Source organism: Heliangelus exortis, chromosome 15, assembly GCF_036169615.1.
Source record: "Heliangelus exortis chromosome 15, bHelExo1.hap1, whole genome shotgun sequence".
NCBI lineage: Eukaryota > Metazoa > Chordata > Aves > Apodiformes > Trochilidae > Heliangelus > Heliangelus exortis.
The window spans coordinates 17,398,429-17,414,402 of NC_092436.1; the positions used below are offsets into that span (position 1 = coordinate 17,398,429).

The window sequence follows — 15,974 nt, forward strand, 5'->3', positions numbered from 1 at the left end:
AGTGATGGAGGCCAGTGTCACAGGTCACTTCTGATTAAACATCCCATCCTTCTTGCAGACATTTAGCTCAGAATCCATTTGTGTGCGACTGCCATTTGAAGTGGCTGGCTGATTACCTGCAGGATAATCCGATAGAAACCAGCGGCGCTCGGTGCAGCAATCCGCGTCGCCTTGCCAACAAGCGCATCAGCCAGATCAAGAGCAAGAAGTTCCGCTGCTCAGGTAATTCATTTATCCAGGCTGAACTGTGCTTTCAATTCAGAAATAAGCAGGTTCAGGGAGCCTGCTAATCAAATCTGCAGGACAGTGTTTGCTATAATGGGTATTATGGAGCATCTTTGAAAATTAAATTTGGAAAATTCAGTTAGTTCTCCAGAAATCAAATTACTTTATAGATTAAAAAATAAAAAGGAAACAAAACATGCGAGGGGGGCAGTCTATAGCTGGCTTCTGCGTGTCTCTTAAAAACCCAGAAGAAAAAAGAAAAAGTTTGTGACATTTCATTTTAAAGAATTTACTAGGCTTCTAATGGTCTAAGGAAAACAATGAAGATGTGTATGAATCCATGTGGCATATTTTGAAGGGATGGAAGGTGAATGAAACACATCATTTGTGTTCAGGCAGAATTCTTAAGGACCTTAATGGGAGATGAGCTCAAGTTCTCAGACCTAAAAGGCTGAGAGCAGTGTAAGTGAGATTTTCATGCAACTAGCAATGAGCATTGCTTGCCTAGGGTATAAGTGAAGCTGGAGGTAAAGGGATGGCAACAGTTAACATACTTCCATGGATTATTTTTTTAATATACACAAGTAACATGTACTAATTCAGGTAAAACTGCCATCACAGCTGGTAAGATTTTTGAGTTTGGTAAGTTTTGAATCAAAACTTGCTTCATAGCAAATATGATGTGTTGTGAACTAGATGGAAAAATGTTTACACCTGAAAATAATCTCCAAAGTAAAATAAACACCATTTTCTCAATCCTATCCATTACTGACTTATGGTCCAGCTCTTAGTAAAAGGACATTTATTTCCTTATACACCACCACTAAGCAGACTACTTGTTCGTGTGTTTTTTCTATTGGTTATGTATATTTTAGATATCTGTGTTTTTGTATACTGTGAAGACAAGCAGGTTTCAGTGAGCAAATCTATTAGTGTGTACTGAGAAGGAAAATGACTGTTATTGATGGAGTACTTTGCAGTATTCGCCACAGAAATTACTATGACTTTTGTCTTTTTCCTCTGGGAAAGAAAAAACAAACCGAACATGATTAATTGTGGTCGTTGTGATAAAAGATTAATGACTCTAGATGAGGATGCAGCATGAAACTAAATGGCAGCCACCCAAAACACACTGTTGTGCTTTGTGTATCTCTGTGAACAATATGCTGAGCTAAACCTTTGCTTTATGGGGAAAACAAAATAAATACAGCTAAATTTGCAGTTAGGTTTTCTTGGGCATATTTGTTAAAGTCTTCAACTGTTTGTGACTTAAGCCACAAAATTTATAACCAGAACTGAAATTATGACATACTTCTCTCTAGGTTTTTGGATTGTGTCCATCATAGTAAAAAGATAATTAGCAAGTAATATTCATATTTAAAGAAACTGGAAATGAAAATTCATACATGTAATTTAGAAAGGAAAGTAGACTGCAGAAACAGAAGAATATAAATCTGTACCAAATTTGACATTTTTATTTTCTTCTGCTTTTATTAAGATGCTAGAGAAATTAATGTTATGTATGTGAATGTATGTCTTGAACAATGGTTCAGGCTATTGGATAAGGTAAACAACATCTGATATCATTTATGAAAGGTCATAGCTAAGAAGGGCAACAGTGCAGAGCCACAGTACCAGTTGGTGCTGAGAATAATATTTTGCATGAATTCTTATCTTGGGGGTCCTTTTCTTGAGCATTAGGATGTTTTTTTCTTGGTCTCCAGTTCTGTGAGTATATCAAAACCACATGGAAAAAGCATCAGCCTGAATTATGGAGGAGAGCATATGGAGGAGAGCAGGGATTGTGCAGCTTCAGAACAAAGATTTCAGCTGCATGGAAACTAATTCTATTCAAAAGCTCAGTATAGAAGCTGTCCTTGCCTGCAGAGTTTCCAGATGGTGACTGAAGTCAACTCACTCTCTGCCCTGATGAGACAGAGGGAGTGTCTAATGGTTTAGAAAAATCTTAGTTTGTAAGTCACTCCAGAGAGCAGACATCTTTGGCATTTACTCTGTTCAAGTTGTCCCTTTGAATTATGGCTGTGTCAGATTTGGCATTTAGCAGAATTTTTCTATGTTTTCATCTTGAGGAATATCCCAGGTTTTAACCCAGCATGTCTCTATGCAGCAAAGTCCATGAGGTATGAATCTTCATAATTCAAAGTCAGACAATTGCAATGCTGTGTGATATCCAGGGGTGACCCTTCACAATCCTGCTGGGATGGCAATTTTTACTAACTTGTCAGGATTCTTGCTGGCTGATTGGATTCTCCCTGTCTAGTTTTTACATCTTTTGCTCAGTGAATGAGAAAAGCACTGTTATTTAAAATACTTTTGTACATCTGCATCTCTGTGCTCAAAGGGTTCTTGTTTCAGGATGATGGTATTTTCATGTAGTTTGTTTAATACACTTAGTATGTGTCAATACTCAGAAAGTTAGTTTTCTGGGGGCAAACCCCACTGAATACAAGGGGTTGGTTATGGAAGAGACTTGAGGGATTTTATCTTGACCTGGTCTTTCACCTTTGGGAAGTAAGTCATAGAAAAGTGTGAGTTCTGTGGGAGCAGAGGTACTCAGCCCATGTCAGGATCACACCCATGAGTAGTTAAACTTAGGTGACCTTAATATTTCGACATCAGGGAAAGGACTGGTTCTGAAATCTTAAATCCTGAGGTAGTCCTGAAGCAGTATGTGTGTTTTCCACTTTCATTTGATTACACAAAGCATCATGGAATGGATTGTTAGGAAGGACCTGGCACAAGAAAAAATATGATTGTTCTGTAAGAATGAAAGAAAAGGGAAGCACTTCCCCCACAGGGATAGGAGAGAGGAGAAGGTAGCAGGAATGAGCAAGACAAGCTGAGATGCTAGAAGTGCCATCAGTTTTAAATGGTAGAGAAAGAGCAAGAAGGTTATGTCAAGAGGATACACTCAGAGACGCAGATAAGCTAAACAGAAGAGTATTTGGTTAAATAAATGAAACCAGGAGGACAGAACCATGCAGAATGGAAAAATAAAATAAAATTTAAAAATCTAGAAAAACTAGTTCTGCATTTTGTCTCCCTCAGTTTTATTCCAGCTCCCCACCATCCTTTTAGATAATATTTAGCAAGAAGAACTTTTTTTAATTCATTGTCTTCTGACTTCAGAAACTTTCAGAATACAGTGAAATTGTGAATAAGTGTTTGTTGCGCATAAGAATAATTCTGTCTGAATGGCAATGTCACTTTTCCCAGATGCTATTTCCTCCCTGAACTAAGTGACTCAAGCTATTAGTGATAATGATGGAGAAACATCTGCAAAGATTATGAAGGGCCATATGAAGGGGTTTCTGTGCAACAGGTAGATAATGTACATAATTGTTTTTAAAAAGGAGAACTGGAGGCATTATAGCATGAAATGAGGGAACAGCAGGGACAGGAGCATGGTTTTGCCTGGAGCTGCGAGACAGGCAAAGCTGGTGAATGTACTATCGAATATGTTTAAGCCTCAGATTGGAATAGGTACCGTTTCCTGTGTTTTTCTGCTGCCCATTTAATGCAGTGCACCAAAATAATAAATCTCTCCTTTGCTCAACTTTCCCCACAGTTACAGCATCCAACACCAAAAAAGGTTTCTCTTGAAAGAGAAATGGAAGGAACAGCCTGTGAGTAATTCTCTCACTTCCGTTTAGAAAAGGGAAATGCTGTCATTTTCAGTGGCAACAATAAAATCCTGATGATCATTTTCTTTTTGGCTGCATATGCCCACTATGACCACCAAATGATCCAACGGTACTTTCCAGCCTTAGGTTGTGGGAGGCTCCCATACTTAAAATAGAGGGGAAAAAAGAATGACAAAGTCTTCTGCCCAGTAGCATTTTATTAAGTTCATTATGCAGCAGTTTTGTTTTCTAAGGCAGCATCAGGTTTTAGAAGGAAGGGAAAGGAATCTATGAACAGATTGCGTTGTCTCTGTGGTAGGCTTTTGTCACTTCAAGAGCTGGCATGATCTGTGATGGCCATGTGATACGGTGTGTGAAATAGCTTTTGCAGAGAGGTGCCCTTCTATTCAGCTGTATATATATTTTTTCTTATGATATGTATTTGTTTTTCAGTATATTGTGTATTTGAAAAGTGATGAAAGTTCTACCTGCTCTACCTACACAAACCGTTTCTTGATGATGAACAAGGTGTATGTGTAGATATGAGCATCACAACATGAAAGCTTTTTATCTTTTAATTCTTGAAAATAAAAATCTTAGAAATTATTACTTACTTGAAGTACTATGAAGTAAACCTCTCTTCCTGCTTCTTCCTGTATGGAGGCAACAGATTGTAATTTTTTGCTAAAGTTTGAGGCAGTGCTGTACAAATCAAAAGCATGGGAAATAACAAGAGGAGGACAATGAACCATCTGCCAGCACAATTCTGTCCTTTTGGGACACTTGACTCTTGTTAGCCCAACCCAAGTCAAAGTCAGACTATGTGGTTTATATGTATCCAGAGCTTGCATGTTTAGGGCTTGTTTTGTACCTCTGGTACTGTCCCCTGTTATTAGGGAGCAATGTATTTACCCTTTGTTTACTCAAAGGCATTTAATAAATCATCTCCTTTGTAACTGCAGTTTTCCTCCTAATTCTTTATGTACCTTTTCCAGTCTTTGTCTTCCTATATGTTCACCTGTCTACTTTGGAACAGAATTCCTATTACTTGTGATCACCTGAAATTTCTTTTTCTCTTTCTCTTCCCTAAATTGGCTCAGCCCTGGAAGCATAGCATCGCACTGGATGGAGTGTTCCCAGTCAGGTGAATGCAGGCTGCACATCAGGGCTTTTCATTTCAAACAAACTTTCATTTATTCCCATAATTTGTCAGTCACTCTGACAGCTTTGCAAATTACATCCATTTTTGTAAGTAAATAGTCATTTACAGACTGTGTATTCCTATAATAGCCCTTAGCATTGTGTGTTTGATGAAAAGCACTGATGTGCACCTGCTCTTGTCTGTCTTTTTACAGTGCTGCAGTGATGTGCTGAGGGATTCATGACTATACTTGCCCTTAGCATGCTGGTTTCCAGCAGCTCCCACCTGAGCAGGCAGCCAGCCTTGACAGCTTGTAAGTTTGTCCATGATGGAGGTGAAAGTGGTGGGGGTTGGCAGTCCTGCATGGGATGCTCTAATCCTGGCAAATTCTTGTGGCAAATTCTGTCCAAGGCCAAGCTCCAGCAATTTTGCTCATGAGTGCTTTTGCTTGAGCAGAGAGAGGTGAGGGAAAGTAATATGAAGCATTGCCTATGATCTGTACAACAGGAAAATTAACTGCATTCAAATTTCCTTCTGTGTTTTTTTTAATGTGTTTTGGTTTTATTCAGTTAAATGCTGTGTCCTCTACTCTCCGACCCATCCTGTCCCATCCCCAAAAGATGCAGGGACTTCAGAAACTTTCAGAGTAGAGTGAAATTGTGAAGATGTGTGTTTGTTGTGCATAAGAATAATTCTGTCTGAATGGAAGGTTGTTTAACAGCAACAAATCACTTGCAGGTAAAATCCTAGACTGAATTAATAAATATGAACCTGAAGTCTTCACCACACATTGTGACTGAGTATGTTTGAGCTTTCGTTTGCATTAAATTTTTCCGAAGCTGAAATCCATAGGGAGCACAACATGACTGCTATGACTGATAGTAATGGAACTGAATTCCCTTGTACTGTAGAAATGTTCCTCTTCAAAAAGTAATTTGATTGTACTGTATACTAATGATAGCCCTCCTGTTTCTCTAAATCTTTGATATCAATTAAGTTTTTTATGTTAATATTTGTGTCAGCTACTCTTAAGCCTTCACTAGCTCAGGATGAATGTTATGGTGAAGGTTTTCTGCAGTGCAGTAGGGATAGAGTAGGCAGAAATGAAACCTTTTTGCTCAAGGAAGCATGAGCCCAACAGAGCACATAGGTCGCTATTGGCAGAAATTATGCTCCTTAGTAAGAAAATACATTGCAAGAAAATACAGTCAAGAAAATACATAGTTAAAAAAGTTTATTTCAAGGCTAAGCCTCAATTTTAAGTTGAAGTAGCCTTCAAAAATACTAACCATCCAAACTGCTTTGTTTCCCTTTGTTATTTGCAATTATAGTAAAGAAGCAATGAAAAGGGAGGGAGTGAATGTTGAGTCACAGATGCATCCATATCACTTAGGCATCCAAATAACATGGTTGTCCTAGATTCCCCATGTAGGCAGAGTACAGAGTAATTTAGATTCCTCACTTGAGGTCCAAGTTGTCCTCTGGAGGTGTCTTTATTAGCTATGGCAGAAAGCTGAGTGATTATCCTTGTAACTCAGATGCCTCAAAACCTAAGATGGGACAAAATTTGTTCTCTTCTCTCACATTGCCATGGTGTGTGCTGAGATTAAGCTGAGTAATGCTTAGCAGAGTTGCAAAGTTATCACTTTTTTGTGCTTTAAAAAAGGAAAAAAAAAAAAAAAAAAAAAAAAAAAAAAAAAGAGTCTATGTTTTTGCAATAGTCTGCAACAAGCAGAAAGGCCACAAGATTCCTGTGGAGTATTTTGCCACTCATGTATCCAGGGGACATAAATTAGGTTTTGGGCAGCCTTTTCTTTGTGTGCTAGTACTTACTGTTCATTGCAATTGATGATTAGCTTAGGCAGTTATTGTAAGTGATGTTTAATTAGTGTGGCAAAGGAATAGAGACTCGTTCAAAATATTCTTTAGGGGTTTCTCAGGACAAACTCTGACTGCATTTGTTTCTGTAGGACTGAAAGAGTTCATGGACACTGAACTGCTGAGTTTGTTACAGATTTTTTCACTAAATGCTGAAAACCAATATATGCTGTGTATGTAACTCCAACCGGTCTTTGGCATATATGAACTAATACTTTTTGTTGCTAGACAGAGTACTGTGGATGAATTTACTTAAAGAGCCAGAGTTGCTGCATTATTATACTCTGTAAGAATAAGTATATGTAATTCTGTATCTTTCTTTGCTAGAGCCATGCAAAGTTATTGGCAGGAATGCTAGTTATTTGTATTATTTCTAAATAAATGAGGCATGGACTCCAGAATTATGCATACTTTAAATGAAACATGGAAGAAAATTAATGTCTCTTTGTGCCACATTGCATGAGTCACAAAAAAAAGAATTAATAACCTAAGGTTTTTTTATCAGTTAGGACTCTGCCTTGTTTCGCAGGATGCGAGGATTGCAAGTTTATTGTGTTAGGTTCCCCTTAAAAACTGGTTTAGTTTTCCTTAGATTGTAAATATAGACAATAAAGCAAGTTATCTTACTTTCATTGCTTTACACAATCCCATGTTATGAGGTTACTCAGTTAACGCTGTACTTATTTCCTGGTGTTCCCAAGTAATTGTGTGCTTCCTTTCAGCATAATAATGATGGTTCATAGCAAAATGATGGAACAAACCCCCTTGCTGTATTATCTGTCATTTCTGTTCAACTACTTGCATTGTTTTACATGTAGCTAATGAATAATGTGCTTGATGCTGACGTTGTGTGTGGGGCAACACAAACCCCCTTACTAAGGAAAATGATATTTTTTTCTAAAAGCACAAGCACTGACCTTCACTGGAGTTCACCAAAATGTTCTGAGCACTTGCAGAGGACAGCCACTTCCTCTCTTGGTCATGAAGCCTGATAGATCTTTAGAGATGAGACTTTCAAAAGCACTGCCATAGTTCTGCTGACATTAAAGTCAATGGGAGTTTTATTTCAGTGTGAGCAGTCAAGCCAAAACTGAATGCCCTACTCTATACATCAAAATTGCAGGAATGAATTACAAGAAGTAACGCTGTTTGAAATAATCCAGGATGTTAGAAAGAGGGAATGCTTCCCAGCAAAATGATGTGCAAAACCCAGCAACTATGCCAAGAAGCAGACTAACAAATTTTTCCTGTTTGCCTTAATATGTCAGTAGTAGCATGTATGTGCTTAAAGTGCAGATGGTGGGGGAACCAAACACCAAACAAAAGAGAAAAAAACAACCCAGTGGTAATTATAGATCACCACACAAAGTGCTACCAGCATGAAAGGCCACTGGGAGCTGAAATCAGGCTAAAAGGGAGCCTGGGGAGCCTTTAATGCCAGAGCTTGGCCATCAGCTCAGAACCTACTATTATTAATAGGAGCTGCTAACTGATACTAATAACTAATATATGAAAGAGCAGTACTATATCTCTAACATTGCATTTAAATAAATAGAGCAAACCTACGTGGCATTTATACTGAAAGGAGACACCTGGAGAGAGTAAGTAGCTACTAAAGAACAGGGTAGATTGGGCATTCAATATCTGGTGGAAATTGCACATCCTTCCTGGAAGGAGCTGTTTGCAGTGCTTTGGTAGAATTTTCTATCACATTAGTTCTGTCTCTGAATTCACTTGGGCTCTGTTCTTGTACACTAACCCCAATTGCACTCCAGGGTGTTCCTGCAGTTTTAGCATAAAGGATGACCTCTTATATCCATCACCTTTTTGCATGAGTGGAGTGGAGAGCAGCCCTCTGTGAATCTTCATCTTGTGCTTCTTCATGCTGCTTCCTCTCAACGCTCTCCTCTCTTTGGCGCTGCCTAACTCTGACTCTGGCTGTTCATGGGGTTTTCCTTTGTGCTTGATCTAACCATGTGGTAGAACAATACAAATTGAACATGGTTCTGTCAAGCACCATGGAAGGCTGCATACTCCCTGCCGCATGGCATGCTGGGATACTTCTGCTGTTTTCAGAAGCATCAAAAGGTGAGAGATTCCCCTTTCCCCACAGGAAAAATGAAAAAGGTGAAGTGTTTGCTTAACCAGTCTCCTGGGCACTTCAGGATGGAGGAGTAGTGATGTTGACAACAGACTTCCCAGAGGGCTTGCATGCAGAATGACCATGTTGAAGTAATTAATCTGTTTAATTGCTCTCAGACTGAAGAAGTTAGGCATCCTGATGATTAATATGATCCAGTGGTGACTCCAGTCATACCTACAGAGATGAAAAATCCTTTTTTTCTTCTTACATTGTAAATAATGTAATCTACATCTCTCTATTTGAGTTGTCCAGTGAGTCCTTCTACTTGAAGTACACTAGATACCACTTCTGTAACAAAGTGCCTGCTACTTAATGTAACTTGGGATTTGATCTGAGCCATCTGAATGCGTTGGCATTTGATTATGAAAAAGCACACTGCAGAAGAACTTCAGAAGTGTCTGCAAAACGTTACATTTTATCTCTTAAAATGAGAGTTAACAGGAGTAACATGTCCTGTGTGGAAACATAGCATGAAACTGAGTCAGCATACCCAAATGGGCAATTTTAGCTTTGAGAGCTTAGGTAAGACCTTTAACATACTTCTGCCCAACCTTCCCCTTGTGTAAAGTAGAGATAATTGCACCTAGTCATAAAGGACTTTGAGAGCTTCAGGAGTTTTCATATGTGGAAATACAACCTTGTCTTGCAAATTTGTTATTTATCTGTTGTGAAGGCACCAGAAAAGGAACATTTGAGATTTTTCTCTGTAACTACTGATAAGAATTAATACTACCAATGTGAATTTATGACAATGTACTTCCTTTTATTCCTGAAAACCTGTGAGAATTGTGATCTAGTGGTTACATGAAGAAGTGTGTGTCAGGATTCCTTCATTTCATCCAAGTTTTAGACCAAGTCATCCTTGTGCTTCAAAGCACAAGGTGATCACAAAAATGTGATCACATTTTTGAACCCCAAATTTGAGACAGCCAGATCCATCTCTTGTAGAACAAATATGTCAGGTTAAATATGTCAGGTCAGTATTCAAGCCCCTGCTGTGACAGTTTGATGTTTTTCCAGAAGAGATGATCCAGCAGTCCTTGTACATCCTTTGGGCAAAGTTAAGCTTTAAAAACTGAAATCAGGTTTGCCAAACAAAGCCTTGGACAAAAAAGTACTTGTTACTTAGTATTTCCATGTGGATTTTAGAAAGTCACCCCAAAATTTTTGAACACTTGGAAATGTGGTGGTTTATGTAGAATGTCATGTGAGGTTGTTTTAGGAAACGTAGGAATTATAATGCCCTGGTACCTGATAGTGATGACACGTAAGTTGTAAAATGAAAATGTTAGAAGAGTAACTAACAAATCAGATAAACAGTTGCTCTCAGTTAAACACAGGCCTTGGCAATTTATTTTACATAATACTTCTTTTTAATTTTTGAAATTACTAGAAACCCAGTTTCACATTCAGCCAAGCTTCAGAGTTCTCAGCTACAGTTCACATGTACTTTCAGGTATAGTAGAATGACCAAATGGCTGGTCTGGAATAGTAAAATGAAGCCAAGTGTTTCTTCTGTGCCTGTCCTTTCTTTCCCAGGGCTTTCCATTGGTGATTTTAGAGTGTGCAAGAAGTACTATATTCACATGATGGCTGATTATACCTCCTGAATCCTGTGATGTTCACTCAGACTCCTGCAGTAGTACCCTGATAAAGTGCTATGTTTAGAAATGGATATAGGCACTTATAAAGTTCTGCAAGCAGATGGATGAATTTCACATTAGTATCCCACATGGGAATATCTTACTAGAACAGACACCTGTCCAAATGATCTGAAGGCTCAGGTCAAATAGTAAATTTTATCTGGCAGGTGATTCCTGCTGTCTCACAGTTTAACAGATGACTGAGTACTGGCTGAGCATATACATGCTATTGATTACTTTTGAGTTGGTGTTTACCTGAGTAACTCAGTTAAACTCATTTAGAAGAAAAAAAAAAAAAAAAAAAAAAAAAAAAAAAAAAGAGAGAGAGAGAGAAAGAAAAGCATGAAGGTGATGGTTGTTCGGTTGTTCCCTTCCTCTCCTGCTGATCTGAGAGGGTTTCCCCTGCTGCAAGTGTGGAGGCACTAGACTGATGCCCAGGCAAGATGAACTTACTGTAACTGATGTAGTGTGCAAAGTTCTCTGACATTAAGATAGTGAGACTGCTAAGTTAAAATGTTGTTAATATTCTTTGTCTACTTTTTCAGAAAGTGTGAAAGAAAACCACTGATTTTCATCTTCCAATCTTGTATACACCCCTTTTTTCTCCCCCATAAAGCATTCACTTCCTTATCCTTTTTTTTTTTTTTTTTCCTTAGGGAGATGAATTTTGTATATACCAGTAGACTGAAAATGATACTTAATAAATTTTTAACCTGTGTAACTTCATGACTTCTGTGATTTCTTTCAAAGAAAGCTTTCACAGTGAAAATTATAAGTTGTTCTTCAATGGTCAATTTGGGTATTTGCAAGATACTTTTTGATCACTGAAACATTCTAATGGATTTTTCATGGTGTACTGTTAGTTGTAGCAGGTCTAATAAACTCTGGTCCTGATAAGCTGTTCATCCTTGGCATTATTTCCAAAATACTGTAAACAACCAAAGGTACAGTGTCATAGACCTAAGAAAGAAAAGCTGTAAGTTCTTGTAATCAAGCTGTATCTTATCTCTTGACATTTTGGCCTGACTACCAAGCCTGAAATTTTTAGGACTGGAAATCAGGTGGTTTTTCTAAAGGTTAAGATTTTAACTGATGGTGGTGTGGAGAAGGGATTAGTGTGTATGTTTTACAAAATTTAAAATGCCCAGTTGTCCCTGTATTTTAGGTGCTGTGCTGTCAAGCTAAAAAACAGTAGCCAAGTCTCACTTTAGATGTATAATATCCAATAAGAAGGATAACTTGCAAAGTATGTAATACCACAGAAGTGGTAACCTACAAAGCTGTTATGTTTCTCATAAACTAGTTTGTAATTACAAAACTAAACCAGAGTTTGTCTGTGGAATCAAAATATTAGTTTGCCTGCAAAAATTCATGTTTTCACTGCAGGACCCTGTGGAGGTAATGTGTAACATGAATAATAGTTACACTATAGTTAAAATAATAGCTAAAATAGTTAAAATAACAGTGACTTCAGGTGACTTTTTTCTTAGTGGAAATAGGATGCAGTCATATGATGAGCAGTAGTGTGTTATCAGTCATGGAGGGGGAAGCAGGTGATGAGTGTCATCAAGGCTCTAAAAACAAATGTTAGCTAAGGTTTAAGTTTTCAGGGTCTTCAAAACTGATTATTTTTTTTTTTTTTTTAAGGTAAAAAATACTTATTGGTAGTTATGATCACTGGATATTAAACAAGGTTCCGAGACACTTTTGGTGCTTCCATTATGAAAAATGAAGTGAGTGGGCAGTTATTGCATGGCAGGGTCTTGGCAACACTTTGCTTACATACACGTTTATTAATACTCCTGGTTTCTTGAAGCACAAAGATCAGGTTTCCAACCTGCTGTTATTAAAAAAGAAAATCCAAACCTGAAAACGGACAGATAGGTTCACTGAGACTAATTGGAAAAGCATGTCATTAGAATAGGTCAAAGACCTAGTCAAAGAGGTCTGGCAGTCATGCTAGAATAGTACACTAGGGAGTGCTTCTCACTAAGTATGGTTTAACCATTCCTTAACTAAAATGAAAATTATTTAAACTGCTGTTACTTTCCTCTGTTGTTTGTTTAACATAGGTAACAAAAATATCTAATATTTGGAAAATTGATAAGGTTCTCTAGTGAGACATTGCTCTCAAAAATAGCTATAATAGCTGAGGTTTGTAAACTTTGGACTCCTTAATGTTAGCTTCAAAAATGCTTTGTCAATTGCTGAGATAACACTGAGATAGCTCATGCTTTCATGAAATCCCTTTTCCTTGTTGATGGACTAAGTTCCAAATAGGAAAAGTTGACTTTGCTGAAATCTCCTTCGAAAAAGACTCAAACAGCTAATTAGACATGCTTCCAAAAAATGCCTTCATATCTTAACAGGTAGGCTTGTTACACATGGAATTAATCTATTAAGAGAAGAAGGAAAAAAAAGCAGAGGGGAGTATTGGGAGTAATTTGAAAAACCATGGAAAAAAAACTTTGGCAAGTATTAAAATTGTGTGAGGGAGCTGGAATGTGACATAAGGCAGTGCTGAGGGTAGACACTATCTTAATTGCTGCAGTTTTCAGGAGCCATTTGCTGAACTATATTTTCCTTTTATTGCAGGATCAGAGGATTACAGAAGTAAATTCACCGGGAAATGTTTCATGGACCTTGTCTGTCCAGAGAAGTGTCGCTGCGAGGGAACAGTTGTAGACTGCTCTAACCAAAAACTAAGCCGGTTACCCACTCACCTTCCTGAGTACACTACTGATCTGTAAGTGCTGTCTCTCCATCATGTGCTCAGAGGGGCATACATGGATCACACCTCCAGTATCATGTTTTCTGTAGCAGAACATTTGAAGAAGGCTTACTCTCACAAACAGGCTTTTTAATGATTAGGCTTAGTAATCCCTTACTTACCCTGTGCATTGGAAGAAGGCATTCTGACACTGTCCTTTGGCATTACAGCCTTAAAAGCATGCTAAGTTTTTACTACAGTCTTCTGTGTTCCCTTTCCTTCAAAGCTGAACTCGTTTCATTCTAGGAGTCTTGAAAGAGATGGCAGACAGTGTCTTGCTTAATAAAGGTCACAGTCATCTGTGTGGAAACCCTGTATGTCATGGATCTATTTCTACAGATATCAGTGCAGTATTAAGTGTCTTTTTGCTTATTCCTATCAGGCGTTTGAATGACAATGATATTTCTGTTCTGGAAGCTATTGGACTCTTCAAGAAATTGCCCAACCTCAGAAAAATGTAAGTTTGAGTCACTTGCTTGTTAGAATAAATTCTGTCATGGATTACAAGGAGAAGGGAATGATTTATATATATATGGTTTATATTTTCTTTTTTTATATAGTTTAGTACTGCAGTATCAGAAATAGCTTATTTTAATGTGAATTTATAGAAACTGAATGGACTGCCTATTAGATGGACAAACCCAGTTAAACCACAGTGAGGATTCATAGGCTGATATTCAGTGTTCTTTAGGCTGAAGTCTCTGACTCATGGAGATAGAAGGGAGTTCTGTCCCAGAATTTATTCAGAGATATTGTTACAGTCTGTATTTAAAATGGAGGGGCAGCTTTTCCTCTTTTTTGATGCAAAGTGCACCTTTTCCTTATATGGCCTTTCAGGAGAGGTGTATTCACCTCTCTGTGTTATATTCAGATGTAGATGGGGCATGCTCTAGCATTGGATTAGGGTTAGAGCAGATTTCAAAATTTTGCTCTCCAGATTCCTCAAATTAATAAAAACTTTATAAAGTCTCCAAATTCTTCTGCTGTGCCACTTTCTATATTTTCCAGTTTCTGACAAAATTCTTCTTTCTCCTCCTGAATTGCAACAGACAGGAAAAAAAAAAAAGAAAAAAAAAGAAAAGAGAAAAAAAAGAAAAAGAAAAAAAAAAGGCATATTTCTTAAAATAATCAGTACCAAGTTTTTTCACTTGGTTTTTGGATACTTTATCAAGAATGGCATGATCATCTGAAGATTTTAAAGATTCAACCAGAGTGTCAGATTCTCGATTTCTATAGTTTTTGTCAATCATATCACGAAGAGTTTCTTTTGGAGTATATTTATGGACTTTAAGGTGCTCCTAGAAGGGCCTTTAAAGAGCACAATCCTGAATTCTTCTTCCTTATAAGGGGAAGAATTCTTTTCCTGAACCCCATTAGTGCTGGCAAAAACAGCCTTAGAATTCATCTTGTTTTAAAAGTTTTGTTCTTGTTTGAAAAGTAATTCGAATTTTAAAATTTTAAATTTCTTTAAGAGTTAGTTTCGCAATTTGGGTGTGACATTGTTATGAGCAGGTTCTAGTATTTTCCTCAGTCAATTCTGCCGACTGTACCAATTGAAGGTGTTAAGGGTCCGTACCTATGGTTTTATATTTTGTTGCAAGGATATATTAGCCTCTGTTCATATATGCGTCGCACGAATTTGGAAAAATAACAGGTTTTATAGGATATATTAGCCTCTGTTCATATATGCGTCGCACGAATTTGGAAAAATAACAGGTTTTATAGGATATATTAGCCTCTGTTCATATATGCGTCGCACGAGTTTGGAAAAATAACAGGTTTTATAGCAACTTATAAAGCAACTTATAAAGAATTATTTCAGGGAAAAAAAAAAAAAAAAAAAAAAAAGGTGACGCCACCTTTAAAGAGATGTTTGTACTACGGAAGGATTTACATGAATTAGTCACCCTGGGGAAAGGGTCATTAAGAAAAGAAAAAAGAGTAATTAGGTTTCTTTTCACCCTCGGTCGCCTCGGGCGGCTGATAGCCACAGGTGAAGGTCCTGGTCTGGTCTGCTGAGCGTGGGTGAGGCTGCTTCGGCTGTTCCTCCTGAGCTGTAGTTTGAAGTTATGATCGAAGAAGCAGCAGCATTATGCCCTTTTCTCTCTGAGTTTTTATACAGAGAAAAGGTTTCTGTCTTTCCCATTAATTATTGGCAGAGGCTTGCAGTTTTGGGGGACTTGTGAAATGCAGGAATTCTTTAGTTCTTGTTATCTGATACTAATTTGCATTACCTGTTTGTCAGCTTATCAGGACACATTTTTATTAGCGGTTTTATCTTCATCCACCTGAGGAGGTTTTGGTGGAATCAGGGTTTTGATACATTGCAAACAGAAGCTGGCAGTCCAGACTTTTGTTTGTTAATGCATTTTAACTAAGGTGGCAAGAGAAAAAAAAAGTTTTGCTACAGTTTAACAAAAATAGGCCACTGCCGGGGTTGGGGGGAGGTGTGGAGTTCTGTCAAGAGGAAGTAGTTTTGATATATGTTAAGAGCAGAGAAATGCTGGACCAAGAGACAATTCGTAATTTC

General features: G+C 37.7%; 1 protein-coding gene across 2 annotated transcripts in view; it reads left to right on the top strand.

The window, feature by feature from the left end:
* The window catches only part of SLIT3 (slit guidance ligand 3), a 433,002-nt gene that overhangs the window by 314,558 nt on the left and 102,470 nt on the right, over positions 1-15,974 (top strand). For both annotated transcript variants that reach the window (XM_071759292.1, XM_071759294.1), the window contains 3 exons: positions 59-222; positions 13,270-13,420; positions 13,827-13,901. In XM_071759292.1, coding sequence (XP_071615393.1) covers positions 59-222; positions 13,270-13,420; positions 13,827-13,901 — 390 coding nt within the window. The remainder of the gene's footprint in view (positions 1-58; positions 223-13,269; positions 13,421-13,826; positions 13,902-15,974) is intronic.